The sequence below is a fragment of the Euwallacea fornicatus genome, chromosome 4 (genome assembly GCF_040115645.1).
Source record: "Euwallacea fornicatus isolate EFF26 chromosome 4, ASM4011564v1, whole genome shotgun sequence".
Lineage (NCBI taxonomy): Eukaryota > Metazoa > Arthropoda > Insecta > Coleoptera > Curculionidae > Euwallacea > Euwallacea fornicatus.
The window spans coordinates 1,074,191-1,097,550 of NC_089544.1; the positions used below are offsets into that span (position 1 = coordinate 1,074,191).

The 23,360-nt window shown below is 35.7% G+C and overlaps 3 protein-coding genes across 10 annotated transcripts; 1 reads left to right on the top strand and 2 right to left on the bottom strand.

Annotated features, from left to right (window-relative positions):
* Window positions 1-1,276: 1,276 nt before the first annotated feature.
* On the bottom strand, window positions 1,277-15,575 carry LOC136338890 (monocarboxylate transporter 12-like). Of its 8 annotated transcripts, XM_066281674.1 has the most exons (7): window positions 15,017-15,575; window positions 7,979-8,082; window positions 7,851-7,926; window positions 6,350-7,787; window positions 5,925-6,270; window positions 5,521-5,803; window positions 1,277-4,973 (listed from the first exon to the last, which is right to left on the bottom strand). In XM_066281674.1, the coding sequence occupies exons 3-7, from the start codon at window positions 7,912-7,914 to the stop codon at window positions 4,744-4,746; spliced, it is 2,361 nt and encodes a 786-aa protein (XP_066137771.1). In that variant the 5' UTR covers window positions 7,915-7,926; window positions 7,979-8,082; window positions 15,017-15,575; the 3' UTR covers window positions 1,277-4,743. The 8 variants fall into 8 exon arrangements, with proteins under 8 accessions (XP_066137771.1, XP_066137768.1, XP_066137770.1 ...); XM_066281671.1 differs by having other exon boundaries at window positions 6,350-7,926; XM_066281673.1 differs by having other exon boundaries at window positions 7,851-8,082.
* Chrac-16 (chromatin accessibility complex protein 1) lies at window positions 14,049-14,456 on the bottom strand. Its single transcript, XM_066281285.1, has one exon. The coding sequence runs from the start codon at window positions 14,454-14,456 to the stop codon at window positions 14,049-14,051; it is 408 nt and encodes a 135-aa protein (XP_066137382.1).
* Window positions 15,576-15,651: 76 nt separating the features above from the next.
* On the top strand, window positions 15,652-21,758 carry elg1 (enhanced level of genomic instability 1). The gene is made up of 7 exons (XM_066281665.1): window positions 15,652-16,349; window positions 16,768-18,278; window positions 18,371-18,979; window positions 19,388-19,524; window positions 19,738-20,342; window positions 20,405-20,946; window positions 21,248-21,758. Exons 1-7 carry the CDS (start codon window positions 15,933-15,935, stop codon window positions 21,501-21,503), a joined length of 4,077 nt encoding a protein of 1,358 aa, XP_066137762.1. The 5' UTR covers window positions 15,652-15,932; the 3' UTR covers window positions 21,504-21,758.
* Window positions 21,759-23,360: the final 1,602 nt, after the last annotated feature.

Here is a 23,360-nt window from a genome sequence, read left to right on the forward strand (position 1 = left end):
AACAAAAAAATGCCCTAAAACTAGCCTAATAAATTCTTCAGGATGGTCTTTTAATCGACGTCGCTTTGTTATAATCAATCGAATCTGAAAATTGTTCCTCGAAATGGGGTCGCAAAACCAATCGTTCGTTATAAACGTGTTCCTTACGTCCGAACAAGAATAACACGTAATTAAATGGACACTTTTGACATTCCTGACATTTAGTTCGTTATAACCCAGGGCGGCTGTAACCCAGTTTGACATTGCACATCGAAATGGCATATATTTTCGCGATCAACATTCTGCTTATACGACGTGAATATTTTTTCAGCTTGTGGCCTGCTTACTGACTTATTTGATTATTTATAGAGTCGCTCGCTCATTTTATAAAGTCAAACATACTTATTCAAACAAGACAGATTGCCCCTTGTCGCAGAAAGATCTTTCTAAATATTTGGATGAAAATTACTCTCCGAAGACCTATCGAATACTTTTCGAGAAAACTCCTCGTATCGTTGCGCTAAATTGAACGACGCAGGTTATTCTTTGGGGACAAACTTGTTCACTAAAAGGTCTGAACTTTTTCTTTTCATTTGTCGTCCCGAAATTTAAAATGATCGCGTCTACATGAATCGCGACGAGAATACCGCCGAGAAATTTTTAATTAACGCAAATAGAGAGATATCATCGGTCTAAATTGTTACTAAATCAATTGCCTTAATTTTTTTTTTTTTTGAACAATTTAACGTTTTCTCCTGGGCACATATCAAACCCCATTTATCTGACCCAAATTCAGAGCCAATAAATTATGATGATTACATCATGAAAATGTATATATTACGCATAAGGCTGACTCAGCCAATTTCGATAATAGGACGCACAGGGCGATTTCTCTTTTTCACGTTATATGATGCGAAATGCGAAGGAGACGATTTAATCAGCAAGGTCGGTCCCACTTACTACTCACACTTACTTGCACTGAATAGGTCGCATCAAAACTCGTAAAACCTGTAAAAACTGGGGTTTTTCTTACAGCAATTTAGTTCTCGAAGTATAAAAATAAATTGTTTTCACGTGTCATTTCGAATCATACGATGTAAGAAAAAGGGAAGGCTCCCGGTGTGTCCTTTTCTCGAAATTGACCCGGTCAACCTTACGCGTAGTGTATTTTCTTACACCACTTTATAGCTGAAAACAAACAAGGTAATGGACTATCACGCAAATAACAATACGTTATCAATTCTCAATGGGCCTTTCCAACGGATGCTCAACGCTGAGTAAAAAAAAACAACGAAAATTTGAGTGTTTTTCAATCGCTTTTATAATTAACTATGACTTCGAACTTGCTTTTTTTGGAATATCTAAATAGATCTACTCAAAAGTACATACTGAAGACGCTTAGTACATAAAAGGGCAAATCAGAAGAATAATAAATCGAAATTTAAACAAACGTATTTCTTCCAAACACAAATTAAAACTGACGCGGCCACCGTATGTGAAAAAGGAAGGAGAATATTTATCTAACATCTAACTGTATCATAACTTCGACAGATAATACAAAAGATGATTTGCTTACTGCAGAAAGTTAAAGAACAGTTAATATGGCATTAGCTGAAATTTTATATGACAAAACTTCACGAGTACATAGCATAAAACCAGCTGTGACGCCTGCTATTAATAGAATAAAAAGGTGAAACATAGTCACATGCAAGTAATAAAATATCGAAATAAACATTACTGAAGGTAAATTAGTTATCTAATCGTGAGTGAATACTGCCTGATGAGTAAAGAATTACTACGCTACTGTTGGTTTTCGTACAGGTTTACAATACTAACGAGTAAAAGGTCTAGACAAGTTTTTATTGGTGGTCACAGGGTCACCACATGAGAATGTCCATCTCTCTTGACTATTCGATTTGAACTTTATGGTGTTAAAGGGAAAATAATTCAACATCCTCGTTTCGAGATATGACGAAAACTTATGCTTTTTTAATGGGACACCCTGTGTATCATCATTTCTGCAGGTGAGGCGCTTCATTCGATTTTCAAATATACATATATATGGTTTAAGAATATTATGTCTAATAGTTTTATCACTAATAAAGACTTTGTGTGTTGTAAGCGTACCGTTGAATCCATGCAAAATATTATGGAAGAAAAATTCTCCATTGACTTTATTCATTTTTACGTTTCGCCCCAACGTGTCCCATTTAGAGGAACGCAAATTCCAGTACGCGCCATGTACTTGATTTGTCAACAACATAAAGTTCTTAAGAAAATTCTATACAACTTTTAATGGATCCTTTTTTTCGTTAAAAAAATTAAGGTAGATGTACATTCCCGCTAGAATGCCCTGTACAGCTCTGTAAAAATATTTCGAAAATGGCTAATATCCATGATACTGAATATTATGGCAACGGCAGTTGAAGAGAAAACAGAAAAATATCCTTTCCACGACTTTCTTTCCCGGATCTACTACGAATAAGAAATGATTAATTTTTAAGAGTTGATTTCTCAACGTCCTCCTAAATTACACGTGAAGTAACTCGTAGTTAGAGGGGAGCATTAGTTGAAGCGCCTCTATCCATAACAGAGGTGCGTCACATAGCTGTTCTTCGTTTGCCAGTTAGTCGTTAATTGACTACTGTCGCTCCCTAACTGGACACTAAAGACCCGAGCTTTTAGTAGATCGGCCCTACCGGTAATGCTATAAAAAATCATTTTGAATTTCGACCTCATCCCTAGATTGTTGGTGCCACCTTATTCAGTATCTATTTTGGACATTTCATGTAATTTTGATCCAGAGCTGATTATTTCGAAAACGACGAAGTGTATTAGCGAATTTAATCACAGGTATAGCTTCTCAACTTGACGAGTTGTAAGAGTTACCCTAATCCTTCAACATTAAAGCTAGAGGTGATCAATAACTAATCTTAAAACTGACGATAATAATTGTAAAATTTGCTCTTTGATGGAGATATTTAGTTTGGACTTTGAGTTGAAGAATGTTTTAGCTTAAAATCTTTAGCTACCAACGTTTGGAAGTCTGCATAATTCTAATGGGTAAAACTGGAATCGACATATTATCGGGTAACGGCCATCGAGAATAACATTTGTTCCTAGATGACTAAGGTACACAGCCTCTACATTAAATTCATATAAAATATTAGAATACAGGAAAAGACATCAACTATTCGATTCGCTACTTAATTAATAATTATTCAATTATTCGTCCTGTGGCTAAATCTATTATTGGGTTTACTTGCTTACATGCTGCGAAAATACAACCTAGAAGAACACCAAAACTTTCAAAGAAATGTTACCATTCAGACATATAACATTACTTTGTCAAATACCTATATTATTTTATAGTTTTAGATTATAGGCGCAAATTTACGATTTATTCGGATTTTACTAAATAAAAATTTTACTCACTCAATTTTGATTGTTATAATTCTAAGGGGTGCCTCATGCCGAACACCAAATCAATATTTCGGCCCTATTTGTAAGCACATCATTATCAGAACTTTTTTTTTTTTTTTTTTAAGCTTTAATTTTTCATGAGTTCGGTGGGCTGAGGGAGTCGATAAATTGTTATTTCCCTCAAGATGTTATCGAACTAATTTCTATTTTTTCGATCATATCTGGGCCCTGATATTGTTATCACATGTAAGCGTGAGAATGCATTTTTTGGCGAGCTTCTCTAGTAAAGTTGCCAAAACACTAATGTTTTACTTAACTTTACCCAGAAACGTCACCAAGAAAATAAATTCCATGGAAATTACGAAATAAGGACACTTCATTGGTTAGTTTCTTGGTCTCCATGGAAATTATCCTCGAGATAAATCCCACGAGTGAGCGAGGTTCGTCTAGAACTGCCGCTCGTGAAATGTTGAAATTTTTTTCCCTTTATACATATATTGTTTGGTATATTTTTACAAACAATTTTCCGAATGGTCGGTGCCTTTGTGCACCATGGGACGAAGTACCGCTTCCCCCTATTCTATTTTACGCTGCTCTCTTACACATAATAAACGTTAAAATTTCAATTTAATCATAGCTAGTCTTTGAATTTGTAAGATCGTTTAATGCATGGCCAATTCTGGACGGCCGAAAGTGGAAATATACAGGTAGGTGTCAAAAAGTTGTTCAAAATGCCTTATACAAGGAGATTCAGTTCGAACACTGTTAAATGGGAAGGCCCATTTTAAGCCCACGTAGAAGAAGTTCTGCAAAAATTCTAATGATTAATTAATTGTTCTCGAGTGATCATAGGAATATAGTCAAACGTTATTTTCGAACAAAAGCGAACACACCCCTTAGAAATAAGAAATCCACTTAATCTCATATCAATTTGTTTACATCTAAACCAAGTACAGCGTCATACCGGTGATGTCAAATCAATTCAGAAGTTCAATTGCGGTGGCGGTTAGTGGTCATTGTGACTAGGACGCTACTTAAGCTGAGCTGAGAACAATATTTTTTTCTGCTGCCTTAAATCTCGCTACTTATCAGTTTCTCTAACTTCAATAATAAACTCCAAGTGAGCCTGTCAAAATACAAAGCACAGTCCTGCACAATAACGTGACCGTTCTGAGACATTTACCATGTTTCTTTTGGTCTGGATCACTAAAAACCAAATTCGAGGCATTTCAGGAATAGATCTGACATCAACCATACACGATTGGTCTTGATACCCAATCGGACCTTAACCATCTACCTAATATATTCCTCTCTAGATGGAAAATAGAGCAAAAGTATCACTTAAACCTGGTGGTTTTGTTTGGCTTCCAACGAATAGCTATTCTTTAAATCGCTAGGCTCGTTTGCGGACGTTTCCTTTATTGAAGTTTCAGACGATGTCCGTTCCCGAATGAACCTCCTGTATCGCTTGGTTATCGGTATTATTACAAGCATCACACCTGAGATTGCGATGAACAGGCCTGCCAAGTAGAACGACATGTGGTAGGTCCCAGTTATGTCGTACAGCCATCCTAAACAGAATCAATAGTTTTTCTATTCATGTGATCTCCACAGGCGATGACTAACTAAAGTTTTCTTGCAAATCATTTTGCGGAAAAAGAGCTGATAAATTGTTTAAAAAAAACGATCTTATTGTGCAACCCTTATTATAGTTGGTTTGGTTCAGCAGGCTTCTTTTGAGGTGGTTAATTACCTCTCAAAACTAAAATCAAAAGACTTTGAACATCCTGTAGTCTTTACGACCATAAATTCGTCATTATCCCATGAAATATCCAGCTTTAGAGGAGAAACTCGGCTGGAAAGCTGCCAAAACTCCATGAAAGAACCCTTTTATTGCTTTATTGTTTCTACTTGAAGCAAAATAGAATCAAACAGCCTTAATGTCTCTAATATTAATTAGGGTTGCTTAGTAATGGTGCAGTAAAATCCGTTTCCCGAAATCCGACTCTTCTCGACTCTATGACCGTTTACGACGGTTCCGTATTTTTTGACACAAATGCAAGGCAATGTGGCTTGAAAATCGATAAGTTTATCAGAAAAAAATCATAATGTTCTCACCTCCAATCGGCGGACCAATCAAATTTGCAAATCCTTGTACCAGCAACAGCAAACCGTAAGCATTGGTAAACCTGTCTAACGTGATGAGTTCCACCAAAATCACGCACGTTAAAGAATAATTTGCGGCTATAAGGAACCCAAAACCCCCAGAAATCAGACATAAAAGGTAGTAGTCCGAAATGAGGGGGATTAAGGCTATAACACCACCGCAAAGTCCCATACAAATTGCATAGATGATGCTGGCATTGGCCCACGATCTGTCTCCAGCCCATCCCAAGATAATCTACAAACCAAAAAATACGATGAAACCTTCAAAACGTTTTTGCGGCAGAACGCCAAATTCGCAAGGAACGTAAGAAAACGGAGAAGAAAAAAATTCTGGATAGATAACAAAAACTACTTACCTCACCAACCATATTAATAATCCCAATAATAGAAATGAGTATTGAAGCATCTTTCTCAGAGTATCCTAGCTTACTAGCATTATCTGTTAAGTACACATAAGGCACGTCGTACCACGTATACAACAGGAAATTGGACAACGCAAACACCAAGTACTTGGGGTCGGCGAAATGGGAGAAATCGAACATGTCCACCAACAGATCCCAGAAGTCCCACAATCCTGCGAACCATTGGACTTTTTCCCGAGCTATGGTGGTCATAGAATTCCTGTAGATGTCGGGACAAGAACTGGCCCGAAGCCGGTATCTCTTCAAGTTTAGCATGGCGCCTCTGTAGGTCACCGAGAGCCTGAAAATATATACAGAGCGTGCCAGAAACGTTGGTGAAAATGAACATAGTCTGTAGCATGTAATGTTGTTAGACTCACCTGTGAATCCTGAGATCTTTAAGAAAAGCTGCTCCCGGAAGCTTCCTCAGTGGTGCCTTATGAGTGGGTGATGTTGGAGTTGTTGGACTTCGTTTCGCCCACCAAGTTTCATCCTTCGGCGAAATCGCCGTTGGCGGTGATAGCTGGGTTGTAGTATTAGCATGCTTGACCGAAGAACCTGCGTCATTGAGACGTCCCGAATCGCTAAAACTCCTCGATGGTACCAGGAGATTCGGGTAGTTCGCCAGCAAAATATTGTACATGTTCTTGTTACTGGCTAACAACTCCAAGACTTCGGCAGGAATTTTTTCGCCATCGCGTATATATGTTGGCAAGTGAACGACTGAATTGCACAATCTATGATTTTGCAGATCAAACTCGTTCTCTTCATTGTTCTCTACTATCGGTTGCAGAACGCTGGCTGTGCAAGTACCAGTGCTTATGGAAAACGAGTCTGTAGACATAAGCCTATTCTTTCGTTTCATGTGCCTGTTTTTCTTCCTCTCCTTGGCAAGATTTTTTAATTTCTCGGACGTCCAAGGTAAATCTCTCATGAGGCAACCACATACGACCATATTCAAAAATAGGCCTGCCAAAATCAGAGTGGTACCTCTCCACCCATATTCTTGTAAAAGGGCTTGAATAAGCGGGGCGAATATAAACGTGCCTATGCCGCTGCCGCATACGGCTAACCCTGTGGCAGAGGACCTCTTCTTATCGAAGTAGTAAGCGACTATAACAACTGATGCCACGTAGCATAAACTCAGGCCAAAACCTGCTAATACTCCAAAGGTAATGCAAAGAACTACCATACTATTCGCTTGTGAACTAATGACGAACCCTATAGACGCTAAGAGAGCTCCAAAAATGGTGACTTTTCTACATCCATATCTATCTGTCAAGAAGCTAGCTATTGGACCAGACAGTAATGGCATAGCCATGAACAAACCTCCCACCCAAGCGGTGGTACCTCGATTTTCCCCAAAATAATTTAAAAATTCTACAAATATTACACCGAAACTAAAGGTTATTCCGTCTGCTATAAGATTGACCATGAATGAGGCTGCGACGACCACCCAACCCCATCCGCCATCTGGAGGTCGGGCTTCTGCAATTTCGAGAGACTCACTGGAAGATGAACTAGACGACGAAGAACTGGACTCATCCGAAGATGGAAGACTCGGCGGGGGCGGCTCCTTTTTTATTGAGTTATCACTGTCTTTATGATTGAACTGTACATGCAATACTGGTTTCTCTTCCGCCGAAGGCATGATCAACGAGGGAGTCAACAGTCGTTCGGACTCGCCTGAATCAAACAGAGGGTTCACTTCGATCTTGGGCTTAACTTTGGCGTTCTTTTCGTTGAGGTATAGCTCCAAATTATTCTTCTTGTTGGACTTTCCATTACGACCAGCATTCTCGCCAACACCATCACCCACTACGGTGCCATTGCACACAGAATGAGAACTACTTTTTTCTGAAACGAGTAAACAACTCTCACTTATTTCGTTAATATCGTTTTCGCGTTTGGCTGGGGAAGCATTAGTGTCCACACTTTGGGCCATTCTTGAAGATCTCTGGAAAACTGTCTGCGTAACGACGCCAGACGATAAACTGTACGACTATAACCTTTCATACGTGTGGTAGACAGTGGTTGGTGCCAAAGGCGGTTTGATGGTTTGGCGCGTGTTGCCATGCGGGTCTAGCGATGGACGCTGAGGCTGAAGATTTCGCTGAAACAACGGAAAACAAATCACTCTAAATAAATGGCAATTTACTTACTAAATTATACTCATTTCCATTATACTAAAAATACGCCATGTCCAATTAGCCTTGTTTCACGTATTATAACTGCTAAGTGTAAACAAGGATCTTTAGGCAGGCTTTGTTTCACCACACTCATTGCAAAAGTTTAAATAATATGTGATAAACTTAACAACTATTAAATAAATTAGCATTAGAGTAGTAACAGATTGAGTTATTTAAAGTAAAAACATGTCTATGTAGAAAACTTACGCACTCGACTCATCCTAATCCAAGGCAGAAAAGTGATTTGTTATTAGTCAGTAAAACACGTTAAGGCTTTATATTCTTCTGAGGACGTATCGAAATTTTGATATATTGCCCCGATATAAATTATTGATAATCACCTGTTCTCAGATTATATGGATTATTTGCTAAGTCGGATTTAAAATGCCAAACGAAAGTTCTCTACATTTCCAATACGAACGAGGTACCTTTATGGCCCCACTCAGAGGTGATATTCGGTTTCTTTAACAACCGAACATTTACAAATGGCTGATCTGACCAGCATGTGCCCGTAGAGTTTAATTGAATAGAAGATTTATTTTCTGCGAGAAGTTAAAATTTACAAACAAATCTCCTTAGCGGTCGTTCCACTGGTTGTAATTGATTGTTACAACAAATAGATATAAGTTGAAATTGAGCTTAAACGAAACAGATAATTGAAGATATTAAGCGAACAAACTCTACATGTGGAATCAATAGATAAAAGAAACTTACCCATCTATGGATAGACTGTCATACAGTCGGACACATGCTAAACAGACAAACTGGTACCCTTTTAGTTGATCCTCTTTGAATGTTTGAAAGTAAAAAGCCTAGTTTTTGAATAGTATTTCAATGGCTTGCATTGCTTTAAGCCTGCTTTTCTTTAGCTATTTCATGTACTTCTACTGTTGCGACGAATTCCCAACATCGTCTTCAGCCCAGCAGCCTCAGCAACACCAACCACTAGATTGGTAGACACAGTTAGCTTCGTTCCGATCATTACTATGTTGTCTTTAATTGGTTAATACAATATCGAATTGGTCGAAGGTGCTTTTAACAGTTTGTCTTTTTTTAATTTTGATTTAACTTGCAACTAGGGTCTGCCAGTTTTATAGCAAATTCAATTTTACACTGTTTTGTTGCTCCCTTCTCTAGAACAATCATGCGAACAAAGGATCATAAGAGTACCGATTTTCTAGACTCGTTTTAAAGAATTATCAGATTGTCAATAAACCTTGTCCTAATTGCTGCATTAGCTCTGCTGAACGCCGAACAACGGACAGGTAACGTCGATCAGTCTGACGTGCTGTCATAACCAGAAATCTCTCTAAATGAAGCTACTTTTCGCACATTGGACAATCTTCATTCACAGGACCACCCCGCCAGAGATCGGAAGCGTTTTGACTTAAAGCACAAAAAGAAGAACTGAACGACTACAAATGCTAGACAAACAATGCTCAGTTGAATGCCAACTGAGCTTTGGCATTATATTGTCCTGGAAGTCGAACATTTTGCTAACAATTGCAAGGGCTATCTAAAAATATAACTAAGATGTATCAGCAGTGTCCTGGGAAAAAATTAACCGTGTAATATAATACAAACTTGCATAGTGAGCAATAAGTGCTTCAGCTCGTGAATCCTTCGCCGTTTTATCAACTGAGGTATCTGCTCATAAGGTACTCAAGTACGTACTTACGAAAATACTTCAATACGTCACTCGGCTACTCGTACCAACTGGTCCTGATTCTACGACAACACCATTACAACTAAAACCCTGCTTTCTTGTCCGTTCCCAACATACTATTGTGGAATTATTTCGATCAAGTCATTAAGCAGAAGCCGCGAATGGCTAAATGAGTGCGTAGGTTTAACTGATTAATTATATTTTATGAGGCTAATTTTATTTACTAACAGTTAGTGTAATACCTCAATTGTTACCGCCAGAAGATTGAAGGAAGAGGCAAATATCGAGCTATTTACGATTATCGCATTACGTAATGAGTGTTATTAACGCACAGAAAATATCGGTATTTGATCGTTTTCGAAAAATAAATTTTATAGGTTGCCGATTTGGAGCGATTCGGCTTTTACAGAATAAATCAACGTAACATGTAAAATAACGGTCCCTAAAGGGCAATATTCTTAACTGCAGCTGACGCTATATAAAATAAATTTTACGATATCTTGCTGTGGTCCCAGGCCCCATTCTAAACACTGTGTTTGTGATAAATATCCCTAACTTGGAATAAACCAGGGCGCCCCGAAGTCGCCCCGTGTTTCTGATGCAAAATTTGTCGATTGTTTTATATAACTCTCCAGAGATCCTCATACTTTCGTTATTCCTCGTGGAGTTGCTTCACGCAAACCAATTCGTGTTTAAATGGGTCCTTGCTGAGAATATCTTATAGTTTTACTCAAGAGCTTCATTCCCTAGTAGTTCCAGGCATTTCTTTTTACTACCCTTAAGGGCGCCGGTTTACGCAAGTACATATTGACAAGAGTCTTCGTACATTGCTCTGGCGGATGATACTTCGTGTGCTATCGGTCATTAATTCCACTCGTTTGCCTCGTTATGTCTCTAGGCAGTATTTACTGCATATCTCATATCGCACGTGTTACGGCTCGCGCATCTCCCGTGCGTAACTCAACCGTGTCCTGGAATCTACGTAACCCGCAAAATCCAACAAATAATTACATTGAAATGTTAATCGATATCAATTTGATTTTTTTGACAATTCAATAATACTTAATTCAGCAACTCTTCAAAGAGAAATTTGAAAACATTTTGATCGTAATATAAATATAAACAATGAACCAGATTTTCAATTCCAGCGTTTGCTTATTAAATTAAATAAATATTGTAAAACGTGAAAGCCACTTCAAGTAACAATATGAAATAAACATAAAATTTTACTGAAACGCACGTAATGGGCCAGACAGGTGGATCATTGATTTAAATTGTTTGCTGCCTCTATAGACGTTTAGCAAACAGAAACTAAGCTTGCCAAGGAACCCTTAGCCAGACGAAACATGCTAATCAAAACGCCCTGTATAAAAATTCAGCTTCGAACAGATTTTCCCTTCTTTCTACCCTGCCGCATCTTCTTGTCTACATATTGTTAAGTGATTCAACAAATTATTTACATCAAATAAAGATCAAGACCCTGCGTCAAATCGAAAGTACTACAAAGGACATAAAGATACAGTTCATAGGTTTATATTGGACAACAAAAGACTATTTTAGTAAAGGCAATTTTTATTGTCAATTTCGCGCAACTCGTTACGATGTCAATGTAGGTAATACGTACTAACACATATTATATTTTCACGTTTAACTCAGCTCAATGAAATTTTATCTAAACATCTGAAGGGACGAGGGTTACAAAAGGACCCGGTAATATTTGTGCCATTTTAATTAATTATTAAATTAACGCACATCTCTACAATAAAATTCACTAATCATTCACCCATAATGTGCAAAACACCGTGCAGAATTGCAACTGTGGTAGTTGCAGTTTCGACAAAATTGGGTTAATGGAAACGCATTTTACCTACTTTTTTATAAGTTTATTTTTTAAGCCCCTCGCCACAATAAACCCCCGCGTAAGTCTTCTCATGGGAAATGGGTTTAAGTTCGGTATCGCCATGGATAAACACATATGCCGAAGATTAGATAATTCCCAGTCCGTTCCATCCGACAACAATATCTTTCCCCTTCATTATCAACTGAACATAATTAAATACTATTGAACACGACATCGTGCCTAAATAAGCTTTAATTACATCTTTATCTAGAGTACTACAAATGGAACAGATATTGCTGAAAAATGTTCCTAAATAGACAAAGACATTATAAATAATTAAGTGCATTATGGCATCGATAATGATTCGTTTTATGTGTACAAAGGAAATATTTGTCGTAAATGAATGAAAGTTGAGGCCCGGGCTACCTGGTTAACTACTTTTAAGACAAGATGTAAGATTTCTCTTCATTGGGTGCCGACTTGAGCACATGACAGAAAAATTAAAGTTATTTACCTAGACGTGCAGACATGATGGCAAAAACTGTTCCAACGAGGTGTTGCAAGTTCCAATGGAACGCCACTAAATTACACTACTTGTACGCGCACAATTTATCAAAAATCTTTAGTACCACCACTTGAAAATAATTTTAAAATCCGTACTTTACGTCCTTAGGCACTGTTAACCAAAATGTCCAAGCAGCCGATGATCGAACCACATTCGCGGACCCAAACGAACCAAAAGATGCTGTACGAATAATAATTCAAAAGGCCGATTTAAGTTCCAAGTAGTCTTTTGTGATACTATTTGCTATCAAAATCCATTGGTTGACTTTGATAACGCGGTAGTACGGGGTGAGATACGAAAAGTGGTGTAGTATCACACGCATGTATATTTTTCACGAACTGGATCTTATTGTATTGTAACGTTAATCGGGGCAATTTGCGTTGGCATTTGGCGCAGGTCCGAGACACTGATAACTAATTTATCCAAAATAATGTTTATCAAAAATGAGTAAAAACGTGAGATTAACGTAACTATAAATTAAAACAATTACGATTCTATCATTGTATTAATCAATTCCTTTGCAACGCACTATCTGGCGATTAACGAAAATTGAGCAATTCTGGAAATGGAGAAAGCGCTTGTTTCGAGTTCAGTTTCATCCAATACTGATTTAAACAAGACACGGTCAATTTTTTTTCTAGGATTTTCCTGATCTTTTTCTTTTCCCTTCTTAATTTTAACCCTTTGTTGAAACGCGTCCTTCACATATCCGGTCCTATACAAAAGGGTAGTCTCAGACTGGGTCGCACACTACGTATTCTTCATCGAGGGTCTGGCGTCTGGTCCAAGTAGGATGCTGGCATTAAGCACAAAGGATTAGAAATTTCGATAGTCAGAACAAGTTTGCGATGTGTCTTATTTCGATGCCAGCTTCGTTATTTAATATTAATAATATCATTGTTAAAGTTACGTTGCAATAAAGGCCGCGATCGTTTTATATTCGTACATGTGTCGTATTATGCAAAAATCTCTTTTGAGATGACGGAAAATGTCGCTTCAACAGCGAACATGATCCGTTTCTAATATCACGAAAGAAATACTGCCCTTTCTAAAATCAACGAATGTCGTGATTTCGTGATGTCTCGATTTATTTGCCGTAGCAAAGGAATCATGGAGAAACATCTCAACGAGCGTTGAAATAACAGAGGCATGTCTTGGATAAATTTTGTTCTGGGAGATGCTTTATAGCAAACAGTACAGCAATGACTTAATCCACGCTCTACGTGTCAAAAGCGAAACTGGTACCTGCCCCCGTGCCTTAAATTCTTCAGAAAATTTTCCAAATTTTTAATAAGCCATTTTCATCATATTGCATTTCTTTGATACCTCAACTTAGGTCTTGTAACCTTAGGAAAGCATTTTTTGGGACTTTCACTGTACGACACTTTCAAAATCGCAAAAAGTGCGTGCTTCTATGACCTCGTACCTCACCAAATAAAAAATATGTTGCAAATCAGTTTCTGCAGGTTCATAGAACGCGTACCGACGATTAATTTGAGCAAAATTTTTAAGGCAATTGTTTCGCGGGTTCCCGGAATGTCGACGTTTAATGTAAAAAAAGAAACAAAATTGGAAAAAAGTTGGTATTCATAACAGCGTTTATATTAAAGTCATTACACATCACACATGTCAATACCTATTTTAACAACATTCACCAGAAAGACTTTTAAAATAATAATGTTTCTCATCAACATCCAAATTAAGTTAAAAATTTAGTATTCAGATGTCAAGGCTTACAAAGAGATATACAAGTATTTACTTGTCACAAAAACTTATCCTGAAATATAGAACTCTCTCTACTGAGGAAACTAAAGATCACTTAATTCTCAGAAGTACTGCTTCCACTCTCCTCACCATCACTACTCTCTTCCTCATCAACAGATGAACTATCCTCTCCCTCACTCTTCTCTTTAGCAGCCTTCTTCTTTGCCATGATTTCCTTGAATTGAAGCACTGTTATTTTCTTTGGCAAAATATCCCGTAAGAAATTATATTTATCATTTCTGTGCACTATATTAGCCAATGATTTATAATCCAATCTTTTCCCAAAATGGGTTTCCACATATCCCTCTTCTGTAAGGGTCCTAATAAACAATTCTGCAGCCTTTGACATGATAACTGAAGATTCTTTGCTCACATTCTCAACATCTGAAGAGCTTTTCATTATTGTATTCACTCTCCCAACTGGGAGGTTGACAAATTTTGAAGAAGATCTTCTATCATCCATTGTCTGTACTATACGAATTATTTATTTACTGCAAGGTTCTTCGTGGTCTGTTGTTTCTGCAGAAGTAGAAAACAGAAAATAAACCTAACATAAATAATGTAAATAACTTTGTTTGATGAAATAAAAAAAAGTTTGTAAAATTAGCCATTAGAAAATTGAAGCACAGATTGATTCAAATTGGTCTAGGTGTATCAATATCTGGAGAGTAGTGAGTACCTTTGGAAGAGTGAGGGAGGTCTGTATCTATTGAACCTACTGAAATTGTCTAATAAGCAAGATTGGCAGCATAAAAAGGAGCAGAAGTAAAATGGATTACAATTAATTCCTAATAAAGAAATTCCTAAGATAAATAAGTGTTTTAATGTTTAATTTTGGTAGTGACATACCTTTATTTAAGAAAACCACCTCTTAAATTAATTATTATTCTATGCTTTTAAAGGTAGAAAGTATGCTACAAAATATGTACAGTTTGAGAAATTATTTCCTTCATATAATGGAAGGTGAAGAATAATTTTTTTGGATTTAATTGGGAATCTTTGGGACTTGTACTAAATACATACCTCGAAATTCACAAAAAACGCTGCTAAAAAACAGCAAGCATCGTAGTAATAATGTGGAGAAGAACGGATCGATGTTGATGCAGGCAGCTACACAAAAGGTTTCGCGTAAAGGAAGAACAATTGTCTAAAAGAAAATTTTCTGGCAGGTGTCCACTAATCAATAAAACAAAAGGACCCTTTTCTAATTTTTGTATTCACAAAATCACTATACAAACGTGCTTCAGCAGAACACCGAAAAACGAAAAAGCAAATAAAAGACAATTTCTGAAGGCCCTTTAAATAGATACTGGAAAAGTGGAAATGGAAAGGAAAACCTTGAAACGTTTTTCGACTTGCCGATTTTGCGCAAATTAACCTAACCTTTCTGAAGTTTGAAATACTGACATTCCATAACATCCTTTCTAACACGTCACGTTATCGGAAAGTACGGCAACGTTCAAGTTGAGGCCATTGGGCGGCATTTTATAATCAGTTTTCTAAAGAACAAAAATCTGTGATTTCGCATATATATATAACCTGTAATTGCTTGCGTGTGACAAATTGGGTAGTTTTATTATTTCATCTTGTAAAATCTTCAAAAATACTAATTCTAATAGAACAATTTGCTTAAATGTCGATTTTAAGTCTTTCTGTACTCTGACTACGTCGCAGCTTGAAGTATAGGAAATTATGAACATGTCATAAGTCAATATTATTCGAAAAGTCAAAAGTTGTTTATTAATTGGCGCCTATATATTTTGGAATATTATAAATATTTGCTTCGTTTTTTCTTATCATAATCTTTATTTAAGTAATTTAGGTTTAGGATTGTGTATTCCAATTCCATTGTTCTATGTGCTACTAAAGACCGGTCATAACGTTTAAAACTATGATACTTAAACATGTTAATTTGCCTTCTTACTGAACCCTCGACAATATGAAAGATATTACATCCTATTTTTCGAGCCCTTCAAAAACCATAAACCCAAGCAGCCCCACAAATCTTAGTCCGTCGATCAGCACTCAGGAACCCGCATTAGAAAGTAAAACTAAAGTGATATCAAATTCAGAGTTGAGAAAAGATGATGATTTGACAGACAAAGGAAAACAACGAAAAAGTAAAAAAAAAAGAAACAGTCTGAAACTTTCAGATGCAAAAGAGACAAATATCGCAAAGTTACATTCAGTTGGGTTGAGTGTGACATCTCCTAACACAAGTGGCATAATAACAACCAGTGAAGAAAGCAACAGTTTAAGCCTCGAAAGCTTAACCTCTACAAGAGATGGGAATGAGACACTTGAAAGTATATCAAATTTTGGGTCACAGGCAGAAGAGATTAATACATTTGTAAAGGTGAGTTTTTAGGATCTGGTTTATGCAAAAGTTGAGGATGTAATCAGTATCTAGAACATTTATTTATTTATATCAATTACAATAGCAGACACATTCCAAAATTAGCCATAAACAAGTTAGTGATGTAAATAGCAAACATTTGTAGTCAAAGCTTAATAAAAATTGGAAATATTGGCAATACATTATTAAAAATGAATTAAGGAATCAGATAAAATCGATATATATGGGATAATTTAAACAGAAGCAAAAAGGTTATATAAATACGGATTTCAAAAATATTTTGTTATAGTGGAAATGTAAAAACCAAATACTGTACCAACTGTCCTGGTTTTTTCCAATTAATTGGTTTTCATCCTATAAAAAAGAGTTTTTTTTAGTTGAAGGTTTTGTTTAGTTACATTTACATTATTTCTTTTAGACAAATTTGGACAATCATATCTTAATTGCAAAGAACAAATTGGAAGAACTAGATGAGTCTAAAGTAACCCCAAAAGTAAATGCATTTCAATTTTTAATGAACAGTCGAAATAATATAATTGGCTCCAACTCTGAAGGCAAACCTTTTAACAAATTAGAGAATTCTCCTACAGAAGAAAAGAGTAAATTAAAAGCAAGGAAAAGTTTATTTGAGGCTTGGGCTAACGAAAAGGGGGCTTCCAAACGCTTGAGAGATGATGAAGATATTGAGCAATGCATTAATCAGAAATTGGAAAAAAGAGCCAAGAGGCTGAAAAGACTGTTACATGCAGAAAAACCACAGGCTGAGAACAACAGAGTTCCAAAATCAAAAAAAAATATTAGGAAGATCAGCTCCTCAAAGTCAAAGTGTAGTGTTGATGATGTTTTAGGTAATTTAAAAGATAACATGGAACCCCATGAAAAAGTAGGAGAAAATGCTCAAAATACTGTAACATCAAATGTGGAATCTTCAGAAAAGAAGCAGAGAAATAGTAATTCACTTAACTTTCAAGGAGTTATTCATAAGGAAGACATTGAAATTTACCAGGAACCTGAAGTGAATATAAAAGAAGTAATTAAAATTAAAATGTTTACTCCCCAAGGTAAGAAGGGGAAGTCCCCGTTTACACGGAAGCAAAAACTATGCATAACTTCAGGCACCATTAGCGATAGTTGCGAAAAAAATGGACCAAAAAGATTAATATCAGAATATGAGGAAAGTCCACAAAGTCGACCATTGTTAAATGATTCTTTAGCAGATTTTAATCTTGTGGAAAGTGACTGTTTGAGAACGAACACAAATAGTAAAGAATCGACGCAAAGTAAAAAAAATGGGAATAAAGAAAGGCAGCATAATTTGAAAAAAAATAATAAGATTAGCAAAAAGAAACTAGAGGACTCCACTGATGAATTGCCTAAACCTGCAAAAAGAAAAAAGTTGGGTAGAACTATACTTACTGAAGTTGATTCAATAAGTAACTCATCTAGCAACGAATTGATTCAAATTGATAATAAATTTCTTTGTATTGAGAAAACACAAGAAACGTGTTCTAAAAAAAGGGTTAAAAACACTGTTAATTTGCATGTGAATGAAGTAACAGAAATTGATTCATTAAGTATTAGAAGGACATTAAGAAAACGTGATGATATTAATTATAGAGAAATGGCAGGTGATTTAAAGAATATCTCACACAGGCCTAAAAAAGATAAGCATAACAATCAGCTTCCTTCAAGGAGAAAATCTAGAAAATCTAATAAAGATGACTCAATAGAAAAAATTGAGTTATTATCAGATGATTCGAGTTCCGACTGCAATATAAGTGTGATCAAAACAACTCCGAAGATGGCACCCATTTTTTTAAAGGCAACGTTAAAACCAAAGATTACCAACCAGGTCATTGAAGCAAGAAAAAAATTTTTGATGAGCGGAATTCCTGATTCATTAAAAAAAACTATAGAAAAGCGTAAAAGGTGAGTAAGTTTTGTTGTGAATGTTACTAGGTATTTGATATTACTAGTTTTTGAAATAAGAGTTCATTTTTTCACTTTCTTACATCTTTTAGGATAGAAGAGAAAGATTTTGATAATTTCCCTATTATCAGCCATGTACAACAGAAGTGTGACAACCCATATTGGAATCTTCCAGAACCAACATTAAATTATAAAAAAACCTTACCATTGCAAGTAAATACCAATCATCAAAATTATGAAAATTTAGTAATTCGAAATATCCCTTATGAAATAAATTTAACCACTGAAGTGAAGAAAGTCAAACACTTAAAGAGTTTTCTTTACAAAATCAAGACACAAAACCCAAATTATCCAGTTTATAAGGTATTTAAGCAGGTATATGAGAAAAGTGGAAAGTCTCTTGTTCACAACACCTCCAGTAAAAAAAATCTTAAAAGACATTCGAGAAAATTGGGAAGAAAAAGTGAAGTAAAGGAAAATGATGAAGGGGCAAGTGTGGTTTCAAAGGATCATGAGATGTGGCCAGAGAAGTATAAGCCTAAGAGTACGCAGGAGATAATAGGGAATTATCATGGTGTTCAGGAACTGAAGAAGTGGTTAGAAATGTGGAAAAATTACAGTCAGGAAATCAATGCAAAGTCAAGGAAAGGAGTCACTGATACTAGCGAGTCCGAGTTTGAGATCAGCGACTGTGATAGCAGGTGAGAAAGCATGTATATATATGTGAGATGATTATTATAAATTTTGCCCCATCCTCATCTAATACTAAGTTAGGAAACGCGTAGTTTTTTGTAGCGAGTGGCATTTTGCAGGATAAGCGACGCGATAACCCACAACAATTAAAGTTATATTGCGGGACTTTACAGTTTTCATCTAAAACAATGCATTTCTTAGTTAATTACATAAATAGCAACTTTCCAAAAAATCGATTTGTTAGATTTTTAAATTAGAGCATTTATACAATAATATAACTTTTCTCAAATATGGTCAAAGTTGTCTTTTAGTTCTTCGCCAAATGCCAATGAAATAATAGTTTATTAAATATCCTTTCCTCGAAATTATCTCTTTAAAGTTGAAAAATTGTGAACTACTAATATATTTTTGTTTAGAGACAATTCTAGGCTGCCTGGCAATACTATGATACTTCACGGCCCCAATGGAAGTGGAAAAACTAGTGCTGTTTACGCCACCGCTTATGAGTTAAAACTTAATGTTTTGGAGCTTAATGCCTCAACTAAAAGAACAGGTATGTATGTTTCATCATTTTTGTAAATATTTATGCTTCGGGTTTGTTACACAATAAAAACTATTTCCTGCTAAACAGCATAGTTCTCTCAAAATTGTTTTTTTTTGCAATATATAAGTATATATTAATATTACGAGAATTCTTAATGCATATTTAATTCCTATCACAAATAAAAACTTTCCCTTATTATTCAATTGGTGCTTTGGCATGTAGGTAAAAAGCTACTTCAAGAACTTCAAGAAGCCACCCAATCACACCAAGTCAGAAAGAGCGAAAATCCTGCCTTGTCAAAGATAATGAACATGTCAACATCTAAAAACAGCGATCTAAAAACAACAAACCAATCCAACGAAAAGGATGATAAATTCGCCCCAAAAGGCAGTAAAAAAATGTGTATATTGCTGATAGAAGACATCGACTTAATCTTTGAACAAGATGAAGGATTCTTATCCTCACTTTTTCAACTAATAATGACAAGCAAAAGACCAATAATTTTAACCACAACAGACAATTCACCTCCTCATGTTCAAAAATTTATCAGCCAATACGAATGCGTGTCTTTCCAACGTTTATCCATGCAGTATTTGGCCGTTTGGTTGCAAATAGTTTGCTTGGTAGAAGGAATGTTAGTAGATAAAGGGCATCTTGGGAATTTACTGGAGTATAACAAAGGGGACATTAGGAAAACTTTATTAGAGGTGCAGTTTTGGTGTCAAAGCGGGGGTCAGCGGGACAAATCCAGAGTGTTTCCAATTAAAACGGAGACCAGCGAGCCAGTTGTGGATTGTGATTTAGAAGCTGCAGATGATGAATTAAAGGTAAATTATTCCAAAATACGAGATTGGATTTGTATTATTAATGTAAATTTTCACAATTAAAGGTGGAAGTCAAGGAAGATGAGTACGACAACACCGAATATTTCATGCACAAAAATTGCCTTGGCAGCTTTGAAATATTTCGAGTTCACAAGGAATTCTGTTTACCAGAAAAAACAAATTTAGGCACTATTTGGTGGAACCTCCCCAATATTTTAAACTCTCAAAGCAACGCTTCTGAGCGCTTAATGAGACAGAAAGGACTCCCATTAAAAACGGCAAAATATATACCTGAGAAAAGCAGCGAAGTTAGCAGACTGAAATTAAGATCAGCTATGCAAATCTATGATGCTTTGATCTTGTCTGATTGCCTGCTAAGGAATACGGGAATGCACAGTTCAAATGAACCTACTGTCCAAAGTTGGCATTTTGATGTTTCAAATTCCATAGAATTATCTGAAAGGAGAGAAGACTATGTTACATTGCAAGATAGTTTGAGTGAGGATATTTCACATAGTTTGTTAAATGGTTGTATAGAGTGTTATGAGAAAATAGAGGGTACGAGTTATGGTATAAATATGTCGCTTCCTGACGCCAGTGAAAGGAGGTAAGGGTTCAAAGTATTTAAAGACGCATTCAAACTTTTCAGTGAATTCAAAATTGTCAGAGATCTTATGGGAACTTCTAAACACCTTTATATTATTTTCTTGCAATTTAAAAAGTTGGAAAAACATTAACCTGAGACGATCCTCTTTTTACTTATATTGCAAATATGTATGTGTGAGAGAACGGTTAGAGAGAATACCATAAAGACTGATTTTTGCCAAAAATTACCTCAATTTTGTTAATAGTTTTCTTAGATTTTCGAGTAAAGGGGAATTATTTAAGACCGACGCTTATATTTTTAGATGGCGAGCCGATATACATTTGTGCGAACACTATCTCAAAAGGTCGTTGCCGATATCAAACACTTTAGAAAGGAAATCTGTGTCTTTAGATTATTTGCCAGCACTCCGAGGAATAACTAGACTTGAAGAAAAACGAGCGAGTTCCAATACTAAGAGGCAAAATAGATTTAGGCACTATTTTAAAGAACTGACTTTAGATTTTAACCCAACGGCTTGCAAACTGGCCTGTACTATTTTAAATTTGGATTGTAAGTGATTAAGAAAGAATCGAGAATAAAAAATAACAAGCTTTGTTGCTCGAAATGATTTTATCTACTACAAGCTTTAAACGACTTTTTGAGTATATTCAATGGCTGTAAAATACATTTTCTCGCTTTTTTTCTAAAACGATACGTTAATTATGGTATTGTATAGGACTAATTATTTACTTAGTGAATTAATAAGTCACAATGTCATTTCCATTGCTTTTTTATTTATGGTTTCTATGAAAATAAATACCAAGTAAAACGACGTCGATGATGTTATGATTCCATAGTGATTAGGGAAGTTATGATCAGAAATTTTACGTCTATAAACCATAGCTGTCGTGTAAACATTGAATTTAATCAATAAAGGCAAAAAGACGCTGATCAGCAAAAACCGATGCAGCTGCATTCTCTTATTTGACACTAATGTGTTGATAATTCTAATTTGCACTTTAATAACGATACATCAAAAATCCTTTGCCTAATGTCCTTTTCATCTGAATTAAAATAAGTTTAATTCGTGAGAAACTCAAAAACTTAGGGGAAGTTGGTGATACATAACGATCACATACCGATTATTCATAAATTAAAAAAATTAAAACTACTGAGTTCGTTGACCCCAGTCGTAATCAGGCATTAAACTATGTACGCAGACATTGCAGGATTTTGAAATGTCCGCTTGAACATATTTACTTTCATTTATTTAAAACGGGGCGAAATGATTATCACCCCTCCGGAGAAATTTAAAAAAGAAAATCGTTGAACATGTAGCAGAAGCTATGTTCGAATTTAAGACCGGACTTTTTTGCCTGTTCAATCAACGACCGCTTCGATTCTAAGCATACTAGTGACGCTGGCGCCATCTTTACCACGTTTCCCAAAACCTTAAAGGATCGAAACCGAACTGTTGGCCTGATCAAGCACAAACTACACGACTCTATGGTGTTCTGTGTAATTTTAAAATGCTGATTGCACAGATGATAAAAAAAATTGGTCGGAATTTATGAATGTAATATATGTATAACAAATTCTTTTATGGAAAAAATGGTAAAAAAATAAAAGAGAGATTCGAAAATTGTGTTTTATTCTAAATAACTAAAACACCAGAAATTTGGCACATTTGTTTGCACCGTAAAACTATTCCCTTGAATACACAACTTTTCTCAAATTTAACCAACTTTGTATCTATTTCCATTGATCAGATTTCCATCCCAAACATCCTTATCTTGATATGGATAGGGTTTGATTAATATTTTGATATAGAACTATATATATAAGCCTGTATTCCTAACGAAGAGCGCAAAACTTCGTATGCCCTACGTTTAATAAACACCCTATATACAGAACGAATCAAAATCTAATGACGCGAAAATGTGATACACTTTACCCACATGATCTTAAGTATTGTTCAATACTTTGTTCTGTTAACTGTGAAGTTGTGAATGGTGACTTCAGTTGACCGCCTTATTTACGTCGAAAAATCTCTTAAGTATGATCTCAATATTTATTTCTGCTTAATCTAGCTTATCATCACTTTTTTATATTAAACGCCTTTTCAAACATAACTATTCAAATATGAAAGCATTTGTAGCGGATTAAATTCAATAAATAACTTTATGATTGTTTTGTTCTTTGCAAACTTCTCTAGCGGGAACCCAAATGAGCATTTATTACAGAATTTAAAAAGAAGTTGAATTCCTTTCTAGAGAGCATTTCCAAGATTGTTGCCTCCGACCAAGGTATCAAGGTATAAGTCGGTTCAAGACCCAAAATTGGCTAAGAAATTATAGAGTGAAACAGCAAAATTAGCCAAATCAAATAGAAAATAATTATGCTTTCGCGCTTAATAGTAATAAACTTCCAATTTG

What these genes read in the sequence shown, in the direction of transcription:
- LOC136338890 (XM_066281671.1), bottom strand. Translation starts at nt 7,914, where the DNA reads ATGGCCCAAAGTGTGGACACTAATGCTTCCCCAGCCAAACGCGAAAAC. An exon ending in AAAGATCTCAGGATTCACAG is followed by an intron (nt 6,271 to 6,349) that starts GTGAGTCTAACA and finishes ATATATTTTCAG; the next exon opens with GCTCTCGGTGACCTACAGAG. An exon ending in GATTGGTCCGCCGATTGGAG is followed by an intron (nt 4,974 to 5,520) that starts GTGAGAACATTA and finishes GATTCTGTTTAG; the next exon opens with GATGGCTGTACGACATAACT.
- Chrac-16 (XM_066281285.1), bottom strand. Translation starts at nt 14,456, where the DNA reads ATGGATGATAGAAGATCTTCTTCAAAATTTGTCAACCTCCCAGTTGGG.
- elg1 (XM_066281665.1), top strand. Translation starts at nt 15,933, where the DNA reads ATGAAAGATATTACATCCTATTTTTCGAGCCCTTCAAAAACCATAAAC. An exon ending in AGATTAATACATTTGTAAAG is followed by an intron (nt 16,350 to 16,767) that starts GTGAGTTTTTAG and finishes TATTTCTTTTAG; the next exon opens with ACAAATTTGGACAATCATAT. An exon ending in ATCAGCGACTGTGATAGCAG is followed by an intron (nt 18,980 to 19,387) that starts GTGAGAAAGCAT and finishes ATTTTTGTTTAG; the next exon opens with AGACAATTCTAGGCTGCCTG.